The following is a 25,946-nucleotide window of genomic DNA, read 5'->3' as shown; positions in this document are numbered from 1 at the left end:
CCACGAGCACCACCCTGCCCTGGGAATCCCAGCCCCAGGAAACGTACATGGGCACAGCCAAGTGAACACAATAGTTTTATTTTAAACCGGAGACATAAGAAGCAAGGAAACAAAAATTGCACATTCACACTAAAATCCTCATCAGCCACACCAGGAATGATCCAAGTCTTCAGTCAGTTAAAACCCAGCTTCTCCCCAAGCGCAAGGGGCTCTCCCAGCAGGGCCTGTGTAGCAGGGAAGGGACAGCCTGGCTCCTCACGAGTGCATGGCACTACATGGGGCAGCTACCTGGGGGCAGGACCCAGAGTCAGGGTGGCCTCAACCTTGTCCCAGCTCATCCCCATCTTCTCAGAGCTGACCTGGCCAAACCCTGGCACCTCAAGGACAAGGAGCAGGTGTTCTCCTGGCCCAGGATCCTAACGGGCACAGGGAAGGACACCCAAGGTCAGTCTTGGCAGGCAATAGCCCCTTGCCCTCTGCTTCCTCCAACCCCAAGGACACATTTTCCCAGCTTGGCTGCTCTTGGTCCACTGCACCCACAGCCATGCTGGTGGGTGATGGCCAGAACATTCCCATCAGCACCTGGAGGTCCTCTATGTCCCCTTGCTACAGGGCCGTGTCCTCTCTGTGCCGCATAGAGCCCATCAACTGCCCTTTCTGCTGGGAGAGATGTCTTGACCCTGGCACTCAGCACTGTAACATGAGAGCTCCTGCTCCCCACCCTCAGAGAAATAATTAAAAACTTGAAAAAATGAACAAAAAAAGGTTTAGTCACATCCACATACGTCACATTTAAAAGGAAGGGGATGATAAACAGTGGGGGGAGCATGGCAGAGCCTGCAGGATGCAGCTGCCTTTCCCAGCACAGTGCATTCCCACAGGCACAGGCAGGGTGGGAATAGCTAAACACTAACGGCTGCAGGGTAGGCAACTTCACTGAACCAAGCTTGAAGGAATTTGAAGGCAATTTAGCTTAAATATAAAAATAAATTTTTATTTTGTTAAAAAATGCTTAAATATTTGTGACTTTTTTTCTTTTTTTTTTCTTTTTTTTAATTTAGACCCCAGCAAACACACACACTCACACGGCTCGGAGAGTAAAAACCCAGCAGCAAAGCACTCCTGGGAATGGAGTGCCCATCCCTCACCAGGGACAGGGCAGGGGGTGGCTCTTTGGTGACCTCCAGCTCTGGCAGTCTCTTCCCACAGAAGCTCCAAGGCAGGGAGGGGTGGGAATCCCACTCCTGGCTGGATGGGGACAAAGGAAGCAGCACCACAGTTCCTAGGAGCTAGTAAAACCCACTGGGATGGAAATGAGCTGAAAAATGAGAAACAACTTGGATTTGGAATGGAGGGGAGAATGCATCTGCTCTGGACTCCTTCTGTGAGCAATTGCAGAGCCCCCTGAAGTGCAGAAGAGAGGGGAAAGAGAGAGGAAAAGGGAGTGGAGAGGCTGCCATAGTTGGAATCCCCTGTTCTAGCTGCCTTTTAGTCACGACATAGAAGGGACAACTCCCCAGCACGAGCAGCCACGCAGTGATGCTACTGTCAACACCCAATTAGCTGGGGCACGTCTCCCCCCAAGGACTGGTGCCCCCAAAAAAGAAACTCCAAACAGCAAATCCGGCATAACCAACATGCCGCCACACACACGGTTTAGCTCTTCCTCCAAACTCGATTCAGTGAGTGCAGGAACAGGAGCACGGATAAAGCAGAACCAGGGAGCAGGGTGGGGGCAGCCCACAGCCCCACGAAGCAGTAGAGATGGGAGAGGGGTGGGGGGACCCCCATCCTCACCCCATGCCTCCAGCCCAGGTCCCAGGCTATGGCATGTCCTCAGCTGGAGGTAGCAGGACATTAGGTCCCAGGGGTGTCACCCAGTCACACCCATGCCAGTCACCTGTGGCACCGAAACAGAGCCAGGCTGGAACTCACCCTGGCTGCAGGCATGGGACCATGTTCACCAGGCCATGGGATGAACAATGGGAAAGATTTTGGGACCTGGTGAAGACGGTGTCTGACAGCAACTCGGAACCACAGCATGTTGCCAGCCAAGCTCTGAGCGGGACATGGCCTTGGGGCTGGCTGAGGGCTGGGGATGGGCACGGAAACAGCTAGAAGAAGCAAATGGGGAGAAATGTACACATTATTAAACAAGGCAAAATAAATTGAGGGAAAGAACATTGTGGATATGTACAGAGATTTGTCCAGTCTTGGGTCTGGAACTGTTCAAGTAACAAGAGTTTGGCTTATCCTGTCCCAGGCATGGTATATCCAGCGGGTGTCAGGGACGGGGCCTGGTCCCACCATAGGGACAGTTCCAGTCCAGAGGCCCCCCCACGTGAGCCAGTGGAACCCAGCAGCACTAGGGCTACTTTTTGCGGGTGTGCTGTCTCCGTGCCTGCAGCCGTTGGCGAGTGCCCATCTTGGATCCTGCCCCGATGGAGAAGGCGGGAGTGGATGAACCTGGAAGCAGAAAGGCTGCTCAGGTTGCTAGCTTTGGAATCAGTGCAATCCTCACCCTGGGAGGAATGGAAGGCTTGGCAAGAGTCCAGCATGTACTCCCTAAGCCATCTCCCAGAGAACATCTGGCCCCACCACTGTCCCCAGCCTAAGGGGACATCATGACCCATGAGCTCCCCAAGGCTGGAGCACCAACTCCCTCCTTACCAAAGGAAGTGCCAACTCCTCCAAAGCTTGAGGCAGGAGTGCTGGGTGTCCTGAAGGAAAGGGTGCTGCTTCCACTGCCCACGGCTCCAGGGACAGGCGTGCCCTGCCCAAAGGTGGGCACTGAAGCTCCTGGAAAGCAACAGGTCACTGTGAGACGGGGTTGGCAAAGGAGAAAGAGCCTTTGGGAGCTGGTGGTACCCAGAGGAGGCACGGGATGCTCTCTGGGGGCTGAAGCACCACAATCCATCCCCCAGAACCAGCCTCTGCTCCTGAGAAGCCCTTTAATGCAAAAGTTAAACTCTCCAGATAATCCCTGGACTCTCTGAACAGCAGGGCCGCACAGAAGGATTTGTCACGGAGGAACAAAGACCTTGGCCTTGCTAGATCAAGGAGTTGCTCACTCTGTGGGTTTCAGTTCCATGGGAGCTGGGAATATCCAGCGAGGATCTCAAGTGTTAGGGAAACCTAACAGTTTAGCTGTTAGGCACAATCCATGGAGCAGTTGCTGGTTGGCAGCATTCCAGCTCACTAAGGTGTTCCAGATGGTTCTTAAGGACTCAGACGACCTCAGCTCCTGCAGGATACTTGGATGGGCAAAATCGGGGAGCTGGTGCCTTCAGAGGGGCCAATGAGCAGAGATTAGGGATTCCCCTCCCCAGAGGGGAAGGATCGTTACAGTAAGTGATGGGAGTGCCTTCTCTTTGTACAGCAAGGCTCTGCATAGCAGGAGCACTGGCCTCACCAGGGCAGTGGACCCTGGGAACCTTGGCAAGGTCCATCAGAAATATTCCTGCCCACCTCTAGATCCTCAAGATGGCCTGTCTGCCCCCATCCCATCCTGGAAATGTTCAAGGCCATGTTGGACAGGGCCCTGAGCAACCTGGTCTAGTGGAAGGTGTCTCTGCCAATGGCGGGGGGGTGGATCAACATTATCTTAAAGGTCCCTTCCAACATGACCCATTCCATGGTTCCATAATGACTCACCTCCAAATGCAGGCTTGCTGTTGGGAGTGCTGGTCATGGTGAAGGCAAAGGGCGCGCTCTGGCCCTGTGCTCCCAGTGCACTCTGTGGCAGAGATGAGCCGAAGGGTGCTGCTGCCGGGGCTGCCCCACTCTGCCCAGCCCCAAAGCTGAAGGCCACAGCTGGGGACCCACTGCTGAGGCCCGGTGTACCCATCCCAAAGGCGCTGGTGGAGGGGCCCGGCTGGGTGCTGGCCCCAAAAGTGAATGGAGATGGGGTGGTGCCAAAGACACTGGCACCGGTGCTGCTGCTTGTGGTCTGGGTGGTGGCACCAAAGCTGGATGTGGTGGAGGTGGCTGTTCCAAAAGAGAACACCGAGGTGGTGGTCCCAAATGCTGCCTGGGTGCTGCTGGTGCCAAAGGAGCCCTGGGCACTGGTTGTGCCAAAGGCTGGCTGGGCACCACTGCTAAATGCTGGCTGAGCCACTGACTGTGCCGGGGAGGCTCCGAAATTGAACGGGGGGGTGAAGCTGATGGGGCCAGCAGCAGGCTTGCTGGTGGGCACCTGGCTCTCAGCAGCCCCAGTGCTGAAGGTGAGCTGGCTCCCAGTGCCAGGGTACGGAGGTGGTGGCTTTGCGCTGGCTGAAAAGCTGCCAAAAGCTGAAACGGAGGAGCCAAATGTCAGCGGTGCTTGAGCTGTGGTGGCTGGGGCAGAGGTGGTCAGTGTAGTGCTCCCAAATATGCTAAAGCCCACGGTGGTGGCAGCAACTGTTGAGTTAGAAGGTACCTGGCCAAAGGCAGGGCCTCCTGGGACAGTGGTGGTGGCAGTGACTGCAGCTGGAGGTGGCTTCCCAAACTGGAACACAGGCCCTGAGGGGGTAAAGCTGGTTTCTGTGCTGGAAGCCGAGCTGGAGAGGCCTCCAAACAGGAAGGGCTGTGTTGTGCTGGCGGAGGTGGCAGCAGTGACAGTCACACTGGCAACAGGGCCAGTGGAAGCAGGCGGGTTTGGTCCAAAGCTGAAGACAGGTTTAATGGTGGCATCCGTGGAGGAACTCTGGGTGGTGGCAGTTGTAGCTGCAGTGGTGAAGATGACATTGGGAAGACCCATGATTCCTGCCAGAGCAGCTGTGGAGGCAGTTGTCGGCTCTGAGGCTGGCTGTGCCACAGGTTTGAAGGCAAAAGGAGAAACTTTTGCTGGAGATGAAGCTGCAGTGCTGCTGCCAAAGATGGGCTTGAATATGGAGGATGTGGAGGACATTGAGGCAGGGCCTGAGCTTACGGGCATGGTGGCTGTGGTAGAAGTGACAGCCGTGCAGACTGCTGCGTTCTCACTCTTTGGCACGGCACCAAAGATAGGTTTGAAGATGGGGGTTGTGGTGGGCATGGCAGTGGATGGGGTGAGCACAGCAGGGGATGCAGTGGGTGTAGCAGTGGCCGTGGTGGGCACAGTAGCGGCCACAGTCACTGCTGGCTGGCTGGCTGGCGGGGTGTTCAGCATCCCGAACAGGATGCTTGGCTTTTGGAAGGAGGGAGGCTTGCTGGGCGTCTGGCCCAGCTCAGTGAACACAGGAGGAGGCAGGCTGCTGGGGGGTTGCACCACCAGGGCAGCGGGAGCACTGTGGGAAGGTGTGCTCAATACAGGCACAGGCTTGGTGTCAGCAGAGATGGCAGGCAGAGAGCTTGACTCCAATGACACAGCAGGAGCAGGTGGCTGTGCAGCTGACAGAGGTGGTTGGGATGCTGCCACAGCTCCAATGGAATCTGGAAAGAGGAAAGAGCTTATTTATGGACGGGGGGACACCTTCAGAAGCCCAGCCTTCGGCCATGGTACTGACCTACAGCTGCAAAGGCTCCCAGAGCTCCCATCACCCCTAGCCCTCCATGGTTACCATAGCTTCCAGCACGACCAGGGGCTCAGCATCCCCAAAGGTGCCCCCTCAAGTCCTGAATGCTAGCTCTGCTGCCAGCAGAGCATTTGAACAGACGGTTTTTGTCAGCTGCCTCATGCAGAGACAACAAGGAGTTCCTGCTGCACCTGCCTGACTCAGCTGGCATTCCACTGTGCCAACTCTCCTCCTCACCTGGTGTTGTGGATACAGCCTGACTGCTCTGCATCTTCTTCAGACTGTCCAGAAGTGAGGAGCTGGCCGGGGCAAGAGCTGTGGAGGCAGGCATGGGCCCAGGGGAGGTCACAACAAACACCGGCGGCTTGGACACAGGCATCATCTCTGCAGTGGTGCTGGGGACTGCATCTACAGGGAAACGGCAAGATATCAGGACCCACAACTGGCTGTGAGGAACAAACTCTTAGCAGAGCTTCCCAGCAGGCAGGGGAACTGCACCTACACCCTACAGCCCTGGGCAACCTCACCCAGCACCACAAAGCATGAGATTTCTTCAGCTGGAAGACATAAAGAGCACCCCCAGACCCGAGCTTGTTCCTACTCCTCCACATTTCCAGCCCATCCTTACCAGCCTTATCCTCCAAGACACTGTTGAACCACTGCAGCACTGCCTTCTTCTCTGCATCCAGGTCCTCTGAGGTGACGGAGTAGCCCAGCTGAGGTGGTGGGGGCTGCCAAGAGAGAGCAGCAGCAGCTTAGCTCCTTCCCAGGGAAGCGGGCAGAGCCTCTCTGAAGGTGTGCTGGCGACTGTCTGTGGTGAGCCCTGTGAAGCAGGTGGTCCTGCCGCAGCTACTCGGGTCCCGGACACTGGTGGGCCCCCGGCGTGGCACTGAGGACATGGCAGGCCTTCCCCAGGCCATTACCTGGTCCGGCAGCAGGCAGCACAACCACGCACAGCCCACCAGACACTGGGGCTGGGGAGAGCGTCACTTCCCACTCGACCAAGGACGGGGCCTCCTTCCTGAGGGCAGGCAGGTCAGTGTGCCCCCAGCCCTGCAGAAATTGCAGTGAGCACATTCTATTGCCAGAGTGGGACCAAAAAGGCTGTGAGACAGCGACATACCAGCACTAGCTGGTCCCCACGAAAAGATGACAGCAATGGGATCTTCCGCTTGCGCTTCCCACTGCTCCCCGAAGCAGATGGTGGGCTCAGGGAATTCTGCTTTTTCCACACTGGTGACTCCACACCTACAGAAGGAGACAAGTTAGGCCGAGCTCTGGGCAGAGAAGTGTTTGGTTGTAGTGATGGGTCTGTCCCTTCTGACCCCACTCCGGGTGGCCCCACTCAGAGGGCAGGGCCAGGGGCATGGTTAAGCTGAGGACAAGGTTGTGATACCCTGAAGAGCAGCTTCACATCCAGGAGGTCTGTGACATGAGGCTGGTGGGGTTCTGTGGGGCAGTGGCCCCTTCCTAGCTCCATGGATTGTGCCAGCACGCTGCCTTACCCAAACCACGTGCCACAGCTGGCACTACATTATGGGGCCCATCTGCCATGGGCACAGAGGATTTCCTCTCCATTTTAGCTGAGGAAGCATTGGAATAAGCTCAGACTGGAATCTGGTCAGAGTACTACTCATGCCACTGCAGTTTGCGGATCAAGGCTGACGCCTGACCCACGCTGGGTTGGGAGCTGGAGCTCCCCCTTGCAAGCCAGTTCCCAGGCATCTGCCAGCACCCCAACACTGTCAGCACCCCTTTATCACTTGGAAATCCCACTAGGGCAGTCACTGAGGGCAGAAGTGCCACTGCCTTGGGACCAGCACATGCCAAGTTTTCAGGTGACCCCTCAAGCCACTCCCTCTGCAGACCTCGGCCGCCTCCTGTCCTGCTCTCTTGCTTGCACTGGTGACCTGGGTGCAGTGTCGGGGCACACCTACACTTACCTTTCTCTGTCTGCAGCTCCTTGTCTGATTTCACTGGGGTGGAAGCGTTGGAATGCTGTGACTCTTCTTCCCTGTGTAAGCAGGAGGGACAGTTACGGTCAACCCTGGGCCCAGCCCTGTCTGCAGGGAGCAAGATGAGACTGAACAGGCCGAAGACTTGCAGGAGTATCCCTGGTGTTTATTTGCCTCCTGCAAGCAGATCTCAAGACAAAAGCTTTGCCCAACTCCAGGCAGAGGAATTGCTTCCTCCTCCAGACTTAGCTTGGCTGAGCCTGTGCACCCTCCACAAGATGAGTCAGCCTCAGGAGGGTAGCTGGGGGTCTCAGATGGCAGTCCCTGCCCCTTGCAAGTTGGGGCCATCCAGGTGGTTGTGCCAGTTTTAGTTCTGACATAAGTTCAGGTTCCTCTGATTTCGGAGGGAGGAGAACACAGGCTGTGCTCCAAGGTAGGCACTAAAATACAGATCCTCGGATTTGACTTTGACAAGGCAAAAATCAGGGCCTGTCTCTTCCTAATGATCTGGCAATCCTGGCCAGGCCAATGCCACCAGTCACCATCACTACTGCGGCAACCTGTGCCCTTAAATCTCTGACCTTAATGGGGAGTGGGCCTGGGGTGACACAGCTTAGACACACCACAGCATGACAAGGTGACAGGGAGGCCAATTGACACACGTGGGTCTGTACATCACTATGTGTAAGAGAGGAGCCTGGACTGTCCCAGCTTCAGTGGAAAGTGGGATTTGCATGCTCAGATGGTTGGGAAAGACAGCTCTCTTGCTGGCTGGCCATCAGCTGATACCTGGCTTTCTTGAGAGGCCACTCTGGTGTCTGGGGGCGGGAGGACGCTGGGCTGGACAGAGGGGACACGCTCACACCTCTTCTCTTCCACAGCTGGAATGCAGAGAGATACAAGCAGTAACTTGGCATGAGTCTGGCAGAGAGTACAGGCCCCCTGCTCACCCACAATAAGCCCCATTGCCCAGGGCCATGGTTGTTGAGCCCAATGAACTCAAGCTTCTCCTGCTTCACCACCACTTAAACTGCCCTCCGCATTTTAGGGAGCACAAAATCTGGCCACCCTAAGCTGAACCCACATAAGGAACAAGCAGCCTCCAGGGCCTTTATTGCCCTGACTGAGCCCAGGGAGGGAGTACGCTGCTGGGCCCTTGCCTTTGTGTGACACAGGTAGAGGCCACCCAACTGCTTTGGACACCCTTGTGTGTGGGGCTGCTCTGGCAGGAGGCAGCGCCTCCTTGCCAGGAGTTCCAAGAAGATGGATTCCAGTGCAAGGGTGAGACTCTCCTGCAGTCCCAGCAAACCCTTCCCTCCCACCGCCTGGAGCAAACCTTTCCCCACACAGACAAAGCTCCAGTAGCCATGGCTATCTGTCCCTGGCACATCTGCAAGCCTAGCCAGGCCACAAGCAGTGCTCCATCACCGTCAGCAGGTGCGACCTGGGTCAGAATGGGAATACATGGCTCCCACACTGCTGATTTCCGCTGAAAAGATGTCAGCACAGCAACACCATTTTTTTCTTCACCTGGATCTATCCAGTCTAGCAGACTGACCAAGAAGCAGGAGAGGAGAAAACAGTCTTGTTCTTGGTTTGGTGTAAAAGCAGCAGTACAGCTCAGCCTGGGACTCCTCCAAAAACTAAATAATTGCTGCTTGGCCCATGGCCCACAACTCACCTGCTCTCTGAGGTGGTGGGACTGCCAGGCTGAGCCACACTGGGTCCAGACACCCTTCCACACCACTGTCTCCTCACAAGCCCAGAGCTGGGATTACATGGGTGATTCCAAAAGAATGCCAAGACACAGTGTCCCTACCTGTGTGAGGCCCCGGCTGGAGCTGTAGGAGCTGGCAATGGCATTGCGGATGGAGCTGGGGATCCCACCAGTGTAGGTGTTGTTGAGGGAGCTCATGGAAGAGGTGCGAGACCTCTTGTTGGAGCAGTCATCTGGGCACTGTGAGATGAGGCCCCTCTTCAGAGAGCCTGGCCTGGAGTGGGATGAAGGTTTGATGAGCTCCTCACCGCTCCTGCCCATCGGTCCTTTTCATACAGGGCAGGTGGAGGAAGGAAATCCTGCTTAGAAACAACTCTCAGCAGCAGCACAGCCTTGCTGTCACAGGGTGACAGACTGAAGGCACAATCACAGTCTCTCTTGCTCTGCCCTGAAGACAGGCTCCGCAAGCAAAACCCAAGCCCCCTTTTCTGGATCCCACAGACATTTGCTCCCTCCCATTCCAGGAGCTGCTTTTGGCCGTTGGGCACTTACTTGGGTATAAGAGAAGCAGGGGCACCATTGGCTATCAGTGGCTCAAATGCTGACTGCCCACTTCCACTGCTGTCGTGGCGCCTGTGGGAAGAGCGTGTGAAAGCCTGTGACAGTGTGGAAGCCTCTCCCAGCCTAGGGAAAGGCAGGCTGAGCACCCAGAGAGAGATCAAACCTTGCTTTTTCCTGGCACCCAGTACTCAGGACAGAGCTTTCCCCCACCTACACCCTGCTGCCGATTTCCTCTCCCTATGGGCCTGTCCTCACTGACTCTCACCCCAAACACCAGGAGCTCATCCAGCTGCCTGTTTAGCACAGTAGTTTCATGTAAAAAAAATTGCTTAAATACATTACTCTAAGCCAGAATACTTCTAGAAATGAGCTGCTCAGTCTTTCTGAACAGACCTGAGCTCTGACCTCTTCCTAACCAGTGCCCTTGACAGTTCAAGTATAAAACTGAATTCCCCTTCCCATTATGATTTCATGAGGATCTGAAGTGCCAAAATCACGAGAGACACCCTGCTGTAAAGTGGAACTGGAGGTGTAGGACAGCCCTGTCACTTGGTCAAAAGCTCCCCTGAAGCCCAGGGCAAGCTGACTCCAAGGCACAGGTGGTCCCACACTCTCCAGCTGACACAGCTCCTTTCTGTCCACGAAGTACATGAAATTTTCTATCTACAACCACTCCTTGTGCTTGCCAGACATTAATGCCTTCAAAATTGGTTTTTGTGGCAAAGCTGTCTATTGACATATTAAAAAAACAGCTTAAAGAAAAATACTCTGAGCTGACTTTGTCTGCACACACATTCTGTTGTCATGATTGGCTCTTGTGGGGCTCAAATCCAATGAGCCAAGCATTCAGAGATGGGAATTCAGTGCTGGAAGAGGACGGCGTGCCCTGCTTTACCCTGCTGTGCTCCCTGGGCCACCTACAGCAGCAGCCCGGGGCACGACAATGCCCCAGGCACTGCCCAAGCAGTGTCTCAGCTCCCCATCCCAGCCCAGATGGAAGAGCCTCCATGGACACAACTAGGAAGGACAAGGCAACTCTCGGAACAAGTCCAGAAAAGAGCTACAAATTCGGTAAGGGGACTAGAGCACCTTCCCTGTGGAAACAGGCTGAGACATCAGGGGCTGCTCAGCCTGAAGCAGAGAAGGTTGCGTGGAGATCTCAGCAGCCTTTTAGGATCTGAAGGGGTTTGCAAGGAAACTGGAGAAGGACTGCATCAAGTAGTGCTGTCATAGGACAAGGGGGAAAGGCTTCAAATTGAAAGCAGGGTAATTTAGGCTGGATATACAGAATAAATACTTCCCTCTGAGAGTGGTGAGGCCCTAGAACAGGCTGTCCAGAGAAAGTGTGGCTGCCTCATCCCTGGAAGTGTTCAAGGCCAGGTTGGACAGGGCTTGGAGCACCCTGGTCTAGTGGAACACGCCCCTGCCTATTATAGAGGGTGGTACTGTATGACCTTTAAAGTCCCTTCCAACCCAAATCATCCTGTGATTCTAAGAAACGCAGGAGGGTGGAATAGCAAGACAGTGCTGCAGCTGGGTGGTTGGGACCATGGCTCTCAGGATTTGCTCCTTGTCCTTCCTATGGACACTGGCAAAAACATAGCATCCTCCCTCCTTCGAACTCAGGGATGGAAGTTGCTGACCTTAAGTAACAAAAGCAGCAGTGTCTCATTTTCTCTCGTTTCACCTCCCTCTGCTAGATCAGCTCACAAGGGAAATGCCTGGAGCTCTCCAAGCGCAATGCTTCCACCTGGTAATCCCATCTCTCCTGGGAGCCTGGGGCTGACGGAAGGACAGAGCCCACAGCAGATACCAACATTTCCCACCATGCTTTCTCAGTCTTCAAACCCCTGTGAGGAGACAAGCCTGTTCCTACCTAGGCTTCCCAAAACACATCCCAGCCAGGGGAACACACTGAACCCACACCTAAACCACATTCCTTCGACTGCAAAGGAGAACTTTCAGATGCAGCACCAAGGGCTGGGTGATGGATGGGGTGTGCTTCCTCTCTGTAGTTAACTTCTCACAGTACTTTTCCAGTCCTGACTCCAGGTCTCATGGGGCCTGGCATGCTCTGGGACACATCCCATTTGTCACCTCTGGAGCAAGAATCCCATTTGTGACCTTCCCAACACACTGTCTGCAATTTGAACAGCTCCCTTTTTACCTTCTTTTGGTCTCCTGATCATTCTCAAAAGTCTGGTCCTCCTCCTCTTCCACAGCCCTTTTCCTGCTCTCCCTGATGGCATTCAGCACAGTCTCCTTCGCACATGGGTCAGGGCTGCTGGTGGCTGGGAAGGCCAGAGGCGAGACCAGCTGTTCTAGACTGTGGAACAGAGCACAGTGAGGTGTGAGACAGACTGGGGTCCCGGTCTGATCTCCCCACAGAAGGCAGGACACAGCCCTCCCCTGCAGCCCTTCCCGGAGGTTTGGGCAGCACCATCCTCCCAGCCACATGGTAGCGCTCAGGATGGGATGCTGCTCCCGGGCACAGCACAGTGGGCTGAGCATTCCCCACAGTGTGTCCTGGTCCCCACCGCGGCTGACAACCGGGCTCCCCCACGTGTGTCCCGGTCTCCCCCGTACTCACGGTGGGGAGCGGGCGATGCCGACGGCCGGCGGGGCGATTCTCACGGTGACGGGGCTGCGGAGCGGCCCGGCCCGGCGGGTCCAAGGCGTGCTGCGGGGGGAGCCGCCCTCCCAGCGGGCGGCGGGCAAGCACAGCGGCACGGCCGGCCGGGCCTCAGGCAGCGGGTACCGGCGGCGCGGGGCCTGCGGCCGGCAGCGCGGAACCCTGTGGGCAGAGAGCGCGGTCAGCTCCTCCGACGCGGTCTGGGGCTTCCCCGCCCGCTCTACCCCCATCTTCCCCTTGCTTACCCGGGCTGCGGGCGACGCGGCGCGGCCCTGGCGGCCGGGCCCCCGTTGGCGGCAGCTTTGCCGGGCGGGCGCAGCGCGGGCGGGCCGGGCCGCATGGCACACCAGGCGCCCGCCGCGCCCAGCGCCGCCGCGCCCAGCAGCGCGCCCCCCGCAGCAGCAGCCAGGCCAAGGCGAGCGCCAGCGCGGCGGCCACGGCCAGCGCGGCCCTCACGGCCCCATCCCGCCCCCCACCCGGCCCCGCGCCCGCCATCGCCGCGCGCCCGCCGCTCCCGGCGTGCTCTGCGGGGCGGGGGGCGGAGGCAGGACGGGGCGGGGCTTAACAGCAGGGCGGAAGCTTCCCGAGTGGGCGGAGCTTAGGGTGAGCGCGGCCGGCCCTCTCGGCGAATACCGCGGAGGCGGGGCTTAGGTGGAGGGACACGCCCAGTAGGCGGGGCTTCCAGTCCCAGCGCGACGAGTCCTGCCGGCATGCGCGGAGGGACCGGGGCCCCATGGGTAGGCGGGGCTTAACGAGAGAGGCGGGGCGAGCGGGGCCGGCCCTCTTGCGTCAACGTCGGGGCCGCGGCTTTATGGGGCGAAGCTTCTGGGGTGGGCGGCGCTTCCAGCCGCGCGGGATGGGCGGGGCCCGAGGTAGGGGGGGCTAAATGGGCGGGAGCGCCGCCCGCCCTGCCGCCGCGGGCTCCCGGCATGCTCTGCGCGGGGCGGGCGGGGCTCAGCCCCGGGATCCCTCACGGCGCTCCTGTCCTTCATTCTCGTTCCCCCGCCCGGATCTCTCCCCCGTCATCCATCTCCCCTGTTCCCACCGGGACCTTTGGGCTTCCCCTAGCCCCATCCCTTCCCCACCACGTCTCCCCCACCCAGCTTCCAATTTCCCCATCTCCAATCCACAGTCCTGTTTACCATCCCAATTCCCATGTACTCCCGGTCTCTGTGTTCCTGTCCTGTCTATAACAACCCCGCAACATCATTCCAGCCTCTGTGTTCCTCCCTCTGCCCCATCCTAGGTCTCTCTCCCCACCCTGTCCCCTACAGCCCCCCTATACCATTCCAGCCTCTGTGTCCCGCTGTCCCAGTCCCTGTCATATGTCCCGAGTCCCGACCCTATATCTGACTTTGTGTCCCACGTGCAGGAACCCAGGGGCAGGCACATTCCTGCCTCTCCCCAGTCACCACCGTGTCCAGCCTGTCCCCTTGTCCCAGCTGAAGGGTGCCATTGCCACCATCCTGCTCTGGGGACAGGGCTGGGAACTCTGGGAAATCCTCTCTGGCTGTCTGAGCCCTTGGGCTCCTTAGGAGACATGGCTATCCCTGGGGATATCCCACCCCACTTCCAGCCAGTTGCGTTCTGCAGGGCAGGGACCATGGCAGGCAGAGACAACAGCAGGGAAAATGATCGGGACAGTGGCTGCTGTCACAGGGCTTTCTGCATTCCAGGGGTCTAGGTGGCCCTGGCAAGGCTGGAGGAGACTAGGTGCCACCCAGGGTGGGTTAACCATGCTTAGGAGGGGACGTTCCTCTGAGATCCCTGTCTGTGGACTACATGGGCCACCCGGCTCTGCTGGGGTGACAGGGTGATCTACATGGCCTCCCCACTACAGCATCATCCTCCCAGGAAGGAAGGACAAAGCCACCCACACTCCTCGGGCTGAGCTGGGACCACATCCTGGTGCCCTCCCAGCAAAAAGAGGTGACATGCAGGCTGGCTGTGGGACAGCGGGGGCAAAGGCCGGAGGTCATCACCGGAACAACACCTGGGTCACTTCGACACCAAGTGATTTTGGGGGCCACTGAGCACACTGATGAGGGCAGAGCCCACAAGCCCCTTGTGACACAGGTCCCCTGTGTCCCCCCTTCAAGCGGCGGGGCTGGGCTGAAGGCTTTATTGAAAAATCCAAAACAAACAACATGGTCATTATCATACAATGAAAACCCAAATCGACTTGCCCTGCACTGGGGGGGCACCCCCACCGTCCCCATCACCAGCTGCCATCACTGGGGACACTGCAGGGACCCTCTGCCCATGCCTGGCTGAGATACAAAAGGGACAAGTAGATTAGGCTGAGAGCAGTGCCGCTGTCCCCAAGCCCCCACTGCTACCGTGACCCCCATGCCGCTCCCGGGCCCCAAGGCCTGAGGTAGTTGGGCGTGCAGGCGAGACTCCCCCAAAAATGTGGGGAGGGTTTTGGGGCTCCCTGTGTCCTGCAGGAACGGGATGGTTGGTATTGCATCCAAGGGGAGCCAGCACGGGTTGAGGATGGAGAAGCAGCAGGAGCCCAGGTCCCTCTGGCACATGGAGCGGGTGTGCTGGCAGCAGGGGTGGGGGGGACATGGGAACAGGGGCTCCCTGCACGCTGGATGGCTGCGTGGAGGGGTGGCAGCTCTGAGGCCATGGCAGTGGCAGGTCCCACCGCTCCAGGTGCCAGCTGGGTGCTGACGGGGGGGCGTTGCTGGGAAAGGACACAGTGACAGCCCAGCCTCTTCCCAAAGGGAGAAAGGCCAAATCCCATCCTCAGCACCTCGAGTGGAGGGACACTGGCTCCAGCACGGGCACCAGCAGGACTGTGGGGGATGGGGACATTGCTGCATGGTCTGACCTCACTGTCTCCACTGCAGCGAGATGAGCTGGGAGCCCAGAGGTGGCTGATGCCCCCTGCCCCCTGAGCCCCCTGCTCAAGGCACAAAGGTTCCCTGGCACCAGCTCCATGGCCACCCCTGCCCACAGCCACACTGGCCCTGGTCCCCCTGCACCCAAGAGGGTGGCGATGACACCAGGGTGGCACCAAAGTGAGCAGGGACAGGGAGCTGCTTACTCTGGCTTTGGGGTGCTCTGGTTTTGGGGCACCCTGGCTTCCCCCCAGACCCTCTGTCCTGCTGCCCTAGAGTCACCCCCCCGGCCCCAGGAAATAGTGGCTTGTGTGGTGGCACTGTGGTGGCCCAAAACCACACCCAGCACCTTGAGGAGGGTTTATTGCTGGCATGAACACAGTGAACTGTCAGGGCAGAGCAGCCCAGCTCAGGGGGGTTTGGGAGGCGTTTTGGGGACCTGGAATGAGGAACAGGAGCTCATAGCAGCATCCCTCCTGCTGCTGCCCCTTTCCTAGCTGTTCCTAGCACCCTGTGTCACCAGCCAGGGTATCCCATGGGAACACCACCTCTCAGCCTGCAGTGGCCAAAGGCACTCAGTGTCCCGCTGAGCGGGAGCACACTTAGCACCAAGTCCAGCAGCACCCCAAAGGCTGTCCCCCACCCGGTGGCATCCCCGAGGCTGTCAGCATGCTCATTCCCAGGGCGGGGGGACATTCATGTCGAGCCAGCGGCTGGATTAAGGCTGGAAAAGCAGCTAGAGGCAAGAGAAGCCTGACCGCTCTCACTCAGCCAGAGAAGGCTCTAGGAGTTCCCAGAATCTGTGCAAAAACAAAACTAAAGGGTTAAAGACCCCCGCATGGACACCTCCCTCCACCCCCAGCAGCTCTAATAAATACAGGTGCGGTTTGCGCCCTCGCCCCAGCCCTGGGGTCTTGCTGGCGGCTTGGCTCTGGTTCTGGAGGCGGCTCCTGGGGGGACACAGGGGATGTGTGCTTCAGGGGGGCTTCTGCACCACTTCCTTGGGGTTCTTCTCAACAGACTGCACCAAGTGGGGTCCCAGGGGTGTCCCCCACAGGGTTCCAGGTGTCCCCTGTGGGCTGCTTCTACCACTGGTGCTAATCTGCAGCTATAAGTGGGAAGACAGGGTCAGGGGGTGCGCTGTCCACCGGCATCCCTCTGCCCCATCCTTCTGGGACCACAAGCCTGCTCCAGCAGCACCTGAACCCCCCGCCTGGGGATGATGTAGATCCCACATGATGGGGTTTTTCCTGTGGAGGGACCCCGTAGGACTTGCCCATGTGTGCCAACTATCCCCAGGCTTGTGGGGGGTGCAGCAAAACCTTCTCATTGCCATGGATGGCAGGCAGGGCTTCTCCACCCTGCCCCACCTTTCCCGGGAGCAGCTGCCCAGTGGGAGCAGGGCTGGCACCACTCACCATCCTCCTCCCAGCCCTCTGCCACGCCAGCCAGCTCGTAGTGCTTCTTGCGCAGCTCCCCCAGCTTCTGCCGCTCCTTCTGCAGCTGGTTCTCCAGCTCCAGCACCCGCACCTGGGGACGTGGCCAGGACATGCCCACCCCAGCACAGAGCTGGGCCAAGCACTCCCCTTTCACACCCGTTATGCCCCCAACATCAAGCCCAAAGACCACACAGGTGCATCCCACGAGTGTTCCAATGATGAGTGGACCTGGGGAGGGGATGGAGCTCAGGTGGGCACTGCTTGTGCAGACAAGTGAAGGCACAATGATCTGTGTGGGCATCCCAGGCAGGGGAATTCCCCAGAGCTGCCCCATGCCAGGCAGAGGTGGGTGCTGTGGGCAGTACATGGGGGGCAGGGGTGGCCACGGGCTGCTATGTCATGATGCAAACAGCATCGGGGAGGGATTGAGGACCAAGAGCATGTGACTCCTGGGCAACCCATCTGTTGCCTTCACACCTTGGGCTTTGCCTTTGCTTGTGCTACCTGGGGGCAGCTGGGCATGGTGATCACAAATTTGATGCCCCACCTCAGGCAGCCCAAGAGAGACTTGACCAGCTGTGTTTCTCAAAACATGGGAATCCCCTACCTGTGAGTCCATCTCCTGACACTTGATCTGGGTGAGTGTCATGCTGGAGAAGTTCATGCTATCTGTGGAGAAAGATACCACCAGCACCCCTCAAGCTCTGCTCTCCCAGTCAGACTCCCCAGCAGCTCCCATGCTGCTGGCAGGGTCTGGTACCATGGGATATGCAGGGAGGAAGTGACGGGCAGCCATGGGCAGAGACCACAGGGGCACAGCCAGCCAAGACTGGCGAGTGCCAGGAGGAGAGGTTTTAGGGCAGGTTTGTGCTCCAAGCATTAGTACCAGAGAAAACAGCCTCAAGAGGAGGTTTAGGTTGGATAAAAAGGAAAATTTCTTCATTAAAAGGGTTGTTTAGCACTGGCAGAGGCTGCCCAGGGTATGGTAGAGTCACAATTCCTGGAGGGATTTAAAAACCATGTAGATGTGGCACTTGGGGACATGGTTAGTGGTAGGGGAACAGGTAAACTCAATTGTCTTAGAGAGCTTCTCCAACCTTAATGATTACATGATTCTAAGATCCCTGCAGCCCAACACTTACCTTTCTCCTCCACTTGAGACTTCCCAGCCTTGGTGGAGGCCACCACACTGGCCGTGGCCTGGTTGACGCCCCGGGAGGCTTGCTGGAGCTTGCAGAGGTTGGCGCTGTCTTTGTCTGCCTTCACCTGACAGGACAGTGAGGAGGGGGGTCACATCCCGCCATGTGAGCAGAAGATCAGCCCCAGGATTTGGGGTGACCACATGGTGCCCCAGCATCTCCCTGAACCATGGGAAGGGTAGCAGCCTTGCTCCTACCTTGGAGGCTGCTACCAGCTGAGCGGTGCTGGCTGCAATCTCCCGGGAACAGACCATCAGCTCCTCGAATGTCCCCTTGCCTTGCACTACCAGGTCGGCAGCATCACTGCGGGACAGCAAAGAGGAGCTGGAGCATCATCCTGCCACCGGTGTCCCCTTCCTGTGATGATGGCAGGACTCTGCCATCCTCTCCCTGCTCTGGTGACAGTGGCACTTACACCATGACAGTGGCACCCCAGCCCACTGCCTTGGAAGCAGAGATGAGACCCTCGGTCCAGCGTGAATTCTTGGCATAGAACTCCTTGGGGGATGCTGCACCCTGCCATTGGTAAAGGCACAATTAGCTACTGATCACCCCCAAACCCCTGCTCTGGGGGGAAAAAGGAGGAGGTCAGGGTGTCATTCAGGTTGTGTGTGGGAGGTGGGGACACACTGAACTTGGGGGCTGTGGGGTCGGTCCCCTGTGTGGGAAGGGAGATCAGGGATCACCACGACACCCCAGGAACCATAACCAGGGTGAGCCCCTGGGGTCAGCAAGGAGCTCCTGGCAGCTGGTGGGGAAGTCCCAGCAGTACAATGGTTGGAGCAGCATGTCCCAACAAGTGCGCGATGACCCCCAGCTGGACAAGCACCCCCTTGCCCCCACCCCTGTCCCAGCTCACCCGTCCGCTCTCCACGATCTCTCTCTGGAGATCCTTGGAGGCCAGGACCAGGACACGGATGGCCTGCATGAGGCCTGTGCAGGAGCCCAGAATCCTGTGAGACAAACACCACTGAGTCCCCTCTGTGGAGCAGCTGCCCTGCCTGCAGCATCTGTCCCCATCCTGCCTGCCTGGCTCTGTCCAGTGCTCTGATCATCACTCACCTCTCGTTAACTTCCAGTTGGACCCCAGTGTCACCAGCCCGTGCCTTGCTCAGCATCTCCTGGTTGAGGGGAGAGAGACTGTACTGAGCCCAATGCGTCTCCCTGGCCTCTACAGTGGGCCCAGCAGGCCCCCAGCATCGTGCCTGTGGCCACCTCTCTGCTCATGGTGACCCTCACCTCAATACGGGCAGATGCGATTTCGATGGCCGCGGCCGTCGCTGCCATCTCCTTGTCCACAAGGTCACCCAGCTCCTCCTGCTTGATGTCCAGACCTCTGGGACGCAGCTCCTGGGGACAGGATGGGATGAAAAGGACCATCCAGGAGCATGACAGTCCCTCTGGTGGTGCCTGCCATGGCCTGATCCCATCCCACTAGCCCTCCTGGGCCACTGACCTCCCCGATAGCGCTGATCTGGCCCAGGCAGGCTGTCACCAGGCTGCAGTCAGCACTTGCGACCTTCCCTGGGTCTTGCAGGGCGCTGAGGTAGCTCACAGTCTCACTGCCACACTGCTTGCACAGCTCCAGCAGACCTGCATGGGCAGCATGGGGGGCTGAAGGGGCCACATGTTCGGGGAAGATGTCTGGTTCCTACCGTCCACAGCATCCTGCCTGTGCTGGCCTCTGCCTGCCCTGGTTTCTGCCCACTTCAGCACCCTACTTGCCCCAGCATCCTGCCCACCTTATCCCAGCATCCTGCCATGACCCCTGCACACCCTGGCCTCTGCTAACCCCAGTATCCTCTTTGCCCTGGCGCCTTCCCACCCTGACATCTTCTCACCCCAGCCCCTGCTCACCCTGATCTCCTGCCCATCTTGGTCCCTGGCCACTGAGTCCCCTGCCCACCCCAACCCTTGCCCACCCTGACCCCTACCCACCCACCATGTTCACCCTGATCCCCTGCCCATTCTGACCCCTGCTCAGGGGTCATCACCCCCAACCCCTGGCCTGGGACAGCACTCACGGTCAGCAGGCTCCACAGGGGCCACATGGGAGGTCGCACTGCCCTGCAGGAGGGTGTTGCTGACCAGGTGGGCAAAGAGCGCCAGGTGGGGCAGCAGGGAGCCCACGGCTGCAGCAGGACAGTGGGCACAGGCCTCAGCCCCCATTGCGCTGGCCACCTGCCCCGTGTGGCAGGGCTGCCCCTGTGCCCAATGCCCGGGGCTGCCACTTCTCACCTGCGCCATCCAAAAGGTACTTGCTGTGTGCGTCCCGCAGCCGCTCTGCGCACTCAGAGGCTGCCAGCGTCTGGGACAGGAGGCAATCTGCAGGCAGACAGGAGGCAGGGCTCAGCTGGGACCACAGGGAGCAGGCAGGCTGTGATAACACCAGATTTGGGAGCAGCAGGGGCATCACCTGCTGAGCCGGTGCAGCTGATATGAGCAGGATCCTCCATGCGAGCCAGGGCGTCCTGCACCATGTGCTCGGCCTCGCGTGTGGTGCTCTGCAGCAGGGACAGCTGCTCCTCGGCCAGGCGCTGCTGCAGTGCCAGCTCTGTGCTCTCCTTGCTCGTGGCTGAGTGTGTCCCGCAGCTGCTGCAGCTCAGCCTGCAGAGCTGCCATCTTGTCCCTGTGCTGCTCTGCTGCTTGGCTCAGCCTGTCCCTCTCCTGCTCCAGGCTGGCAATCCGAGTGTTCTGCTCCACTCCTGCCTGGTGGGGCATGAAACAGCAGTTGGGGCTGTGCTGAGGGTGAACCCTCCAGTTTGGGGACCCATTCTTCATCCAGGCATGGGCCACCCTGACTGTCCCCGCTGGGTGCACCATGGCCTGCACAAGCACAGCTCCCCACACTGAGCAGCACTGATGATTTTATCTGGTGAAAACTGAGGCTCCTGGGAAGCTTTTTCACTTTTATCAGTGAAAATGCATTTTTATCACAACTGTCACCATCCTGATGGAGGAGTAGAGGCAGGGTGCTGCCTCTGCCCCATCCCCATCCTGCTGCCGAGTCTGCCCACCTCATAGTTGGGTGACTGCAATTTCCTGCCAGCTTCTGCCTCCTACAACGAGCCCAGGCACCCCTGCTGTCTTCCACAGCTCTGTAGGCACGGGTTACCCTCTGGCACATCTTGCAATGTGATGTTACACTGCTACCTGGGCTTACAGCAGAGACAGAGCTGCTGACTGACCCTGTTCTTCCAAGCATTTTTATTCCATGATCCCTGCTGCTGGAGCCCATTACTCCACATACTACCAAACTCAGGAGCATGAAACTCCCCTATGTGACATCAAACCTGCTTAGATGTGGCAAAGATGATGACAGGGAGCTAGTTTTCAGGCCAGTGGTGGGTATCACCTCTCAAATGGCTAAGACCTGGCTACCCAGCCCAGAGGGTGCTCTCACCTGTGTGCTGGACTCCAGCGTGCCCTGGAGGACCTGCAACTCTTGTCTGCTGGCTGCCAGCTCTCGCTTCAGTGTCTCCAGCACCTCTGCCTGCTCCTGAGACTGCAGCAAGGGGAGAGGTTGGCAGCACTGGTGCCCCATGGGGAGCCCCTGCTCATCCCTGGTGTGTCCCCCACCATCCCTACTCACCTTCCTCTGTGCCTGCTCGGTCATGCGCTGGAAGGAGTCCTCCAGCTCCTTCTTCTCCTGCTCCACATCTCCCTGGGCCTGCCTGGCCACTGTAATCTGCTTGGTTACCTCCGCATTCTGGCAACATCAGAGAATGAGCTGAGCAGCCCCCGGTATCAGAGGGCACGGCTGGGAGAGGGGATGCTGGGGGCGCGGTTTGGGGAGCCCACCTTGCGCAGCAGGTCAGCGTGGTTCTGCACCAGCTCGCTGTACTTCTCCTTCAGTTTGCTGTACCGCTGCTCATTGGCCTGTGCCCGTCCTGCCATGCACACAAGTACACAGAGCTGAGAACCTGAGACCCCCCCTGCCCGGGGCTCACCCCCATCTCATGCCAGTGCTGGCACTCCCTGCTCACTCTCAATTTCTGTCAGGCTCCGCTGAGCCTTCTCTGTGTCCTCCCGCTGCTTCTTCAGCTCCTCCAGCTCTGCACGCAGGAACTCACTCTCGTCCTGTGCCTGCTGCTTCAGGTGCTGCTGCTCAGCCAGCTCAGCCTCCAACTCGCTGGCACGGCCACGCAGCTGCACTGCACCCCGCGCGCTCTGCGGGGATGGGTGGGGGCTTCAGTGCTTGCCAGGACCACTCAATGCCCACTGGTACCATCCAATGCCCACCAGTACTGTCCAGCACCCCCTGCCATGGGTATCACCCTGCCGGCCCCCAAGTGCATCTGGGCAAAGCACAAGGATGCTAGGCAGTGGGCCTGAGCCCACCCACCTGACAGGGATGCAGCCCCCTGGCACACCTGGGGACCACCTGGGGGAAGCCACTGGGAAGAAGGCAAGACAGAGATCTGGTCACTATCTTGTCCACCCACCTCAGCCTTGAAGTTCTCCAGCTCCTCCTTCAGGGCTGTGATCTCCCCATAAAGCTGCTCAATTAGCCGGTCCCTAGGAAGGAGAGACATGGGATACACTCTCAGTGCCACGGGGACACAGCTTGGGAGGGGAAGTGTCCCCTGTGTCACCATGGCTGCGATGCCGTCCCAGACAGGGAGCTCCTAGTACCATCTTGGCCATTCTGCAGCATCGCCAGGATTGCTTACTTGTCATCTTTGTTCATCCCGTTCTGGCTGTTAAAGTTGAAGGGGTCACAGCTGAAGGAGCTGCCAAAGATGTCATCAAACTTGTTGTCAAACAGGCTCTGTGGGAAAAGCAGGAAAGACCTAGAGTAACTCCACTACCACTTGGGAGCCCTTGTCCCTCTATGTCCCCAGTGTCACTGCCAAGCCAACCTACGAGCTGCCTGGACACTGAGGCTGGCTCCCCCTGCTTCCAGGACACTGAATGAGATGAACTTGATGAACATGGGGCATCTGTGGTCCATCCCCACCTAACTGCTGGAGAGAGAAGATCCCCAAAGCCATGTCACTGCATGCTCCTTCCCCTCCCCACTCAATGCCTGAAGACAACCCTTGGTGGAGAGGAGGGTGAAGACCTAAAGGTCTCCATGGCAATGCTTGAAGACAAATCTCTCCTTTCTCACTGGAGGGCACCATACCACTGAGCAGCACTGGGAGAATTCAGGCTAGTTCAGCCCCAGCAGCACCCAGACAGGACACCCAGCATCCAGATGGGATAAGCAGCACCCAGATGGGACATCCAGCACCCAGACAGTCACCCAGCACCAACCCATCTCTCTCCAGTGACACTCCCCAGCTCCCAAGGCCATCCCCACTGTCTCAGCCCTCACCGCTGCATGGATTTAGAGAAATAACCCCAGCTCAGAGGCCTCCACCATCCTCACCTGCGAGGCTGCGTCCATCTCCACCAGGTCTGTGATGGGCTCGCTGTCAGGCGAGGACGCCTCGGCGGGGATCACCACCACAGGGCTGATGTGCTCTGACAGTGCAGAGGCACGCAGGAAATTGGGAGGGTTCTGCGGAGGGAGTGGAGCAGGGCTAAGGTGGAAAGACTGGCACTGCTGCTGGACTGAAGGCACAGTTGGTTAAAATCCTGCCCTGGAGCTGAGCTGGCCATGAGAATGTAGACCCATGAGAATGGAGCCAGGACCCACAGGGATGGAGTCAGGATGCGGAGGAATAGAATCAGAACTCATAAGGATGGAACCAGGACCCACAGGGATGGAACCAGGACTCGCAGGGTTGGATCTCAGCAAGGGCTATGGATCAGTGAGAGAGGGGATCCCAGCTTCCAGTCAGAGGGCAGCTACATCCAGTTGGATGCCACCCAGTGAGGGATAAAAGAATCCTCAAGGCCCAGGAGCCCCACACTGCCACCAGACCTAAGAAGCTGGGAAAGGCAGCAATAGGCTTTTTTGGGCCTTTTGCTAGTGCCCCCACTGCTGCCCCTGGGCACAGGGACAGGGAACATGGGGACTGCAGGGTCTCACCTCTGGCAGCTGTGGGATCTGAATCAGCCGCTTGAAGTACTGGAGGTTGCTGGAGCGGTAGAAAAGGTCCTTGAGCCTGCAAGGAGCAGGGAATGGTTAGAGATGATTCTTGCTCAACCTGGACAACCTCTTGCCTGGCTCTGGGGCGGGGGGAGTCACCTGGCCACTGTAGTGCTCTGGAAGGGAATGTGTTTTGTGCTGCCACCAAACTCAGGGCAGGTTCTGGAAGTCCTCCTACTGCTGGAGGGTTTATCTTATAAATCCCAGGCCTGATGGGCAGGGAGAAGGACCCGGAACTTGAGCGAGCTGGTCTAGTGGAATGTGTCCCTGCCCATGGCAGGGAGTAGTACCTGATGACCTTCAAAGGTGCCTTCCAACCTAAACCACTTCCTGCCTACTCAAAGTTTTCAGGAGCAAGGGGCCTTCTTGCCTGGAGCCAACACCCTCACCTTCAGTTTTTGCAAGAGCATCCTCCCCAGAAACAGGGTACCTCCCTCCAGGACTTAAAAGTTTTGGGGAGGAGGGACAATGGCCAGCCACACCACTCCTAGCTCCCACCTCTCCCAGTCACCGGAATATCCCAGTCAGGACCTTGGCGCTGTTGATCCCTGTCCCAAGATTAGTCTCTGTGTGGTCAGAGCATAGTCAGCACTGCTATCTGCTCTTTGAGTTTGTGACTTTGAAGCAAGCTGTCTCTCAGCACAATGACATCCTCCCTTGGCACCATGACATACCCTCCCTGCTCTTGGTGGCCAGTTTTTGTTTTGGTTACTCTAAATAATCATGTACCAGAGACCACAGCACGTCCCTGCTCACCCATTTTTGATCTCAGTGCCTTGGGAGCACTTCCAGAGCACCAATGCTCTGGGTCTGGGCACTTACTTTCGGAACTGCTCCAGGAAGCGATCCCGGTGGCCCTGCAGTGTATCTGCTGGCAGACCTAGAAGAAGCAGAAAGTAGAAATGTCAGCGGGTGTCTTCATGGATCAGGGAACAACCCATCAGCACAGCCACGTGGAAATAGTTCTTTCCCAGAGATGGCCACCCTCCTTTGGGGGTCCTACTACTCCACACAGTGTTCTGCTGCAGGAGGAGACCATATCCCACACTCCTCAGGGCAGAGAGAAGTGTGGGCTGGTGGCTGCCATAATTCCAGATCCCGAAGGATATGGGTTTTGTCATGGTGACTCCCTTCACCCCCCAAAAGAGGTGGGGGAAGAGGTGGTAGTAAACAGCCCAGGCTGAGCAGGGTGGTGGACCCAGTGCCTCCCTGTGTGTCCCCCCCCGTCAAAGGCAGTGGTGCTGGGGACACTCACAGGAGTGGAGCTTGAAGAGCAGCTTGACAGTGTAGTCATAGAGGTGGCTGCAGTCCAGGATCACCTGGATGAGTGGGGCCAGACGGCACTGCCCTGCTGCTGTCACTGACACTGAGCGTGACATGTCCAGAGAGCTGAACACTGCAGGGAAGGAGTGCAGGATCAGATCCGGCAGCAGCAGCAGCATCCGAGGGTGCCACACTGCGTCTGCCAAATCCACAGATGTCATCCAGAGCGAGGCACCCACTGGCCCTTAGGGATACAGCCTGCTGCCCTGCAGCTGTTTGTGAGCTCAGTGGGAGGCAAAATTCCCACCCAGGTCTCCCACCCAGACCTGGCTAGGAATACTCCAGCCTGGCACCATAGGCCTCCAACCAGGACTGAGCCTCAGCCATGTCCCTGGGCAGAGCTGACACGTGACCCTGTGCTCTGCCTGTCACTATTGTCCCACTGGCCACTGGAGTGTACTGGGTGTGCCAGATGGAAGATGCTCCAAAACCAGTTTGGAGCAGCTGAAGACCATCTTATTCGAGCACCTTCCACTAGACCAGGGTGCTCTAAACTCTATCCAACCTGGCCTTGAACCCTTCCAGGGATGGGGCAGCCACAGCTTACCTGGACAACCTGTGCCAGGGTCTCACCACCCTCACAGCCAAAAATTTCTTCCCAATTTCCCACCTAACCCTGCCCTCTGTCAGTGGGAAGCCATTCCCCCTTGTCCTGTCACTCCATCCCTTGTCTGAAGTCCCTTTCTGGTGGTCTTGGAACCCCTTTAGGCACTGGAAGAAGCTCTAAGGTCTTCCTGGACCCTTCTGTTCTCCAGCTGGA

The 25,946-nt window shown here is 58.1% G+C and overlaps 2 protein-coding genes across 2 annotated transcripts in view; both read right to left on the bottom strand.

The window, feature by feature from the left end:
• Positions 1-62: 62 nt before the first annotated feature.
• Positions 63-12,834, bottom strand: LOC115911766 (nuclear envelope pore membrane protein POM 121C-like). Its single transcript, XM_030962962.1, is given in 14 exon segments — positions 63-2,466; positions 2,671-2,799; positions 3,655-5,391; positions 5,712-5,882; positions 6,103-6,205; positions 6,598-6,722; positions 7,418-7,488; positions 8,219-8,310; positions 9,249-9,420; positions 9,699-9,779; positions 11,875-12,033; positions 12,298-12,501; positions 12,585-12,730; positions 12,733-12,834. Coding segments are annotated over 14 exon segments (3,387 nt in total). The 3' UTR covers positions 63-2,371.
• Positions 12,835-14,383: 1,549 nt separating this feature from the next.
• Positions 14,384-25,946, bottom strand: part of HIP1 (huntingtin interacting protein 1) — a 43,407-nt gene continuing 31,844 nt past the window's right edge. Inside the window, 24 exon segments of the mRNA XM_030962411.1 lie at positions 14,384-16,293; positions 16,604-16,715; positions 17,232-17,293; positions 17,767-17,890; positions 18,021-18,126; positions 18,239-18,339; positions 18,683-18,776; positions 18,886-18,944; positions 19,063-19,173; positions 19,280-19,416; positions 19,848-19,955; positions 20,062-20,148; positions 20,240-20,391; positions 20,393-20,532; positions 21,227-21,328; positions 21,416-21,532; positions 21,625-21,713; positions 21,810-21,993; positions 22,269-22,341; positions 22,497-22,594; positions 23,198-23,329; positions 23,804-23,879; positions 24,686-24,743; positions 25,119-25,259. Of these exon segments, the coding sequence (XP_030818271.1) occupies positions 16,283-16,293; positions 16,604-16,715; positions 17,232-17,293; positions 17,767-17,890; positions 18,021-18,126; positions 18,239-18,339; positions 18,683-18,776; positions 18,886-18,944; positions 19,063-19,173; positions 19,280-19,416; positions 19,848-19,955; positions 20,062-20,148; positions 20,240-20,391; positions 20,393-20,532; positions 21,227-21,328; positions 21,416-21,532; positions 21,625-21,713; positions 21,810-21,993; positions 22,269-22,341; positions 22,497-22,594; positions 23,198-23,329; positions 23,804-23,879; positions 24,686-24,743; positions 25,119-25,259 (2,474 nt within the window). The 3' untranslated portion in view covers positions 14,384-16,282.

Source organism: Camarhynchus parvulus, chromosome 19 (genome assembly GCF_901933205.1).
Source record: "Camarhynchus parvulus chromosome 19, STF_HiC, whole genome shotgun sequence".
Classification (NCBI taxonomy): Eukaryota; Metazoa; Chordata; class Aves; order Passeriformes; family Thraupidae; genus Camarhynchus; species Camarhynchus parvulus.
This window is presented reverse-complemented; position numbering and strand designations above follow the sequence as displayed.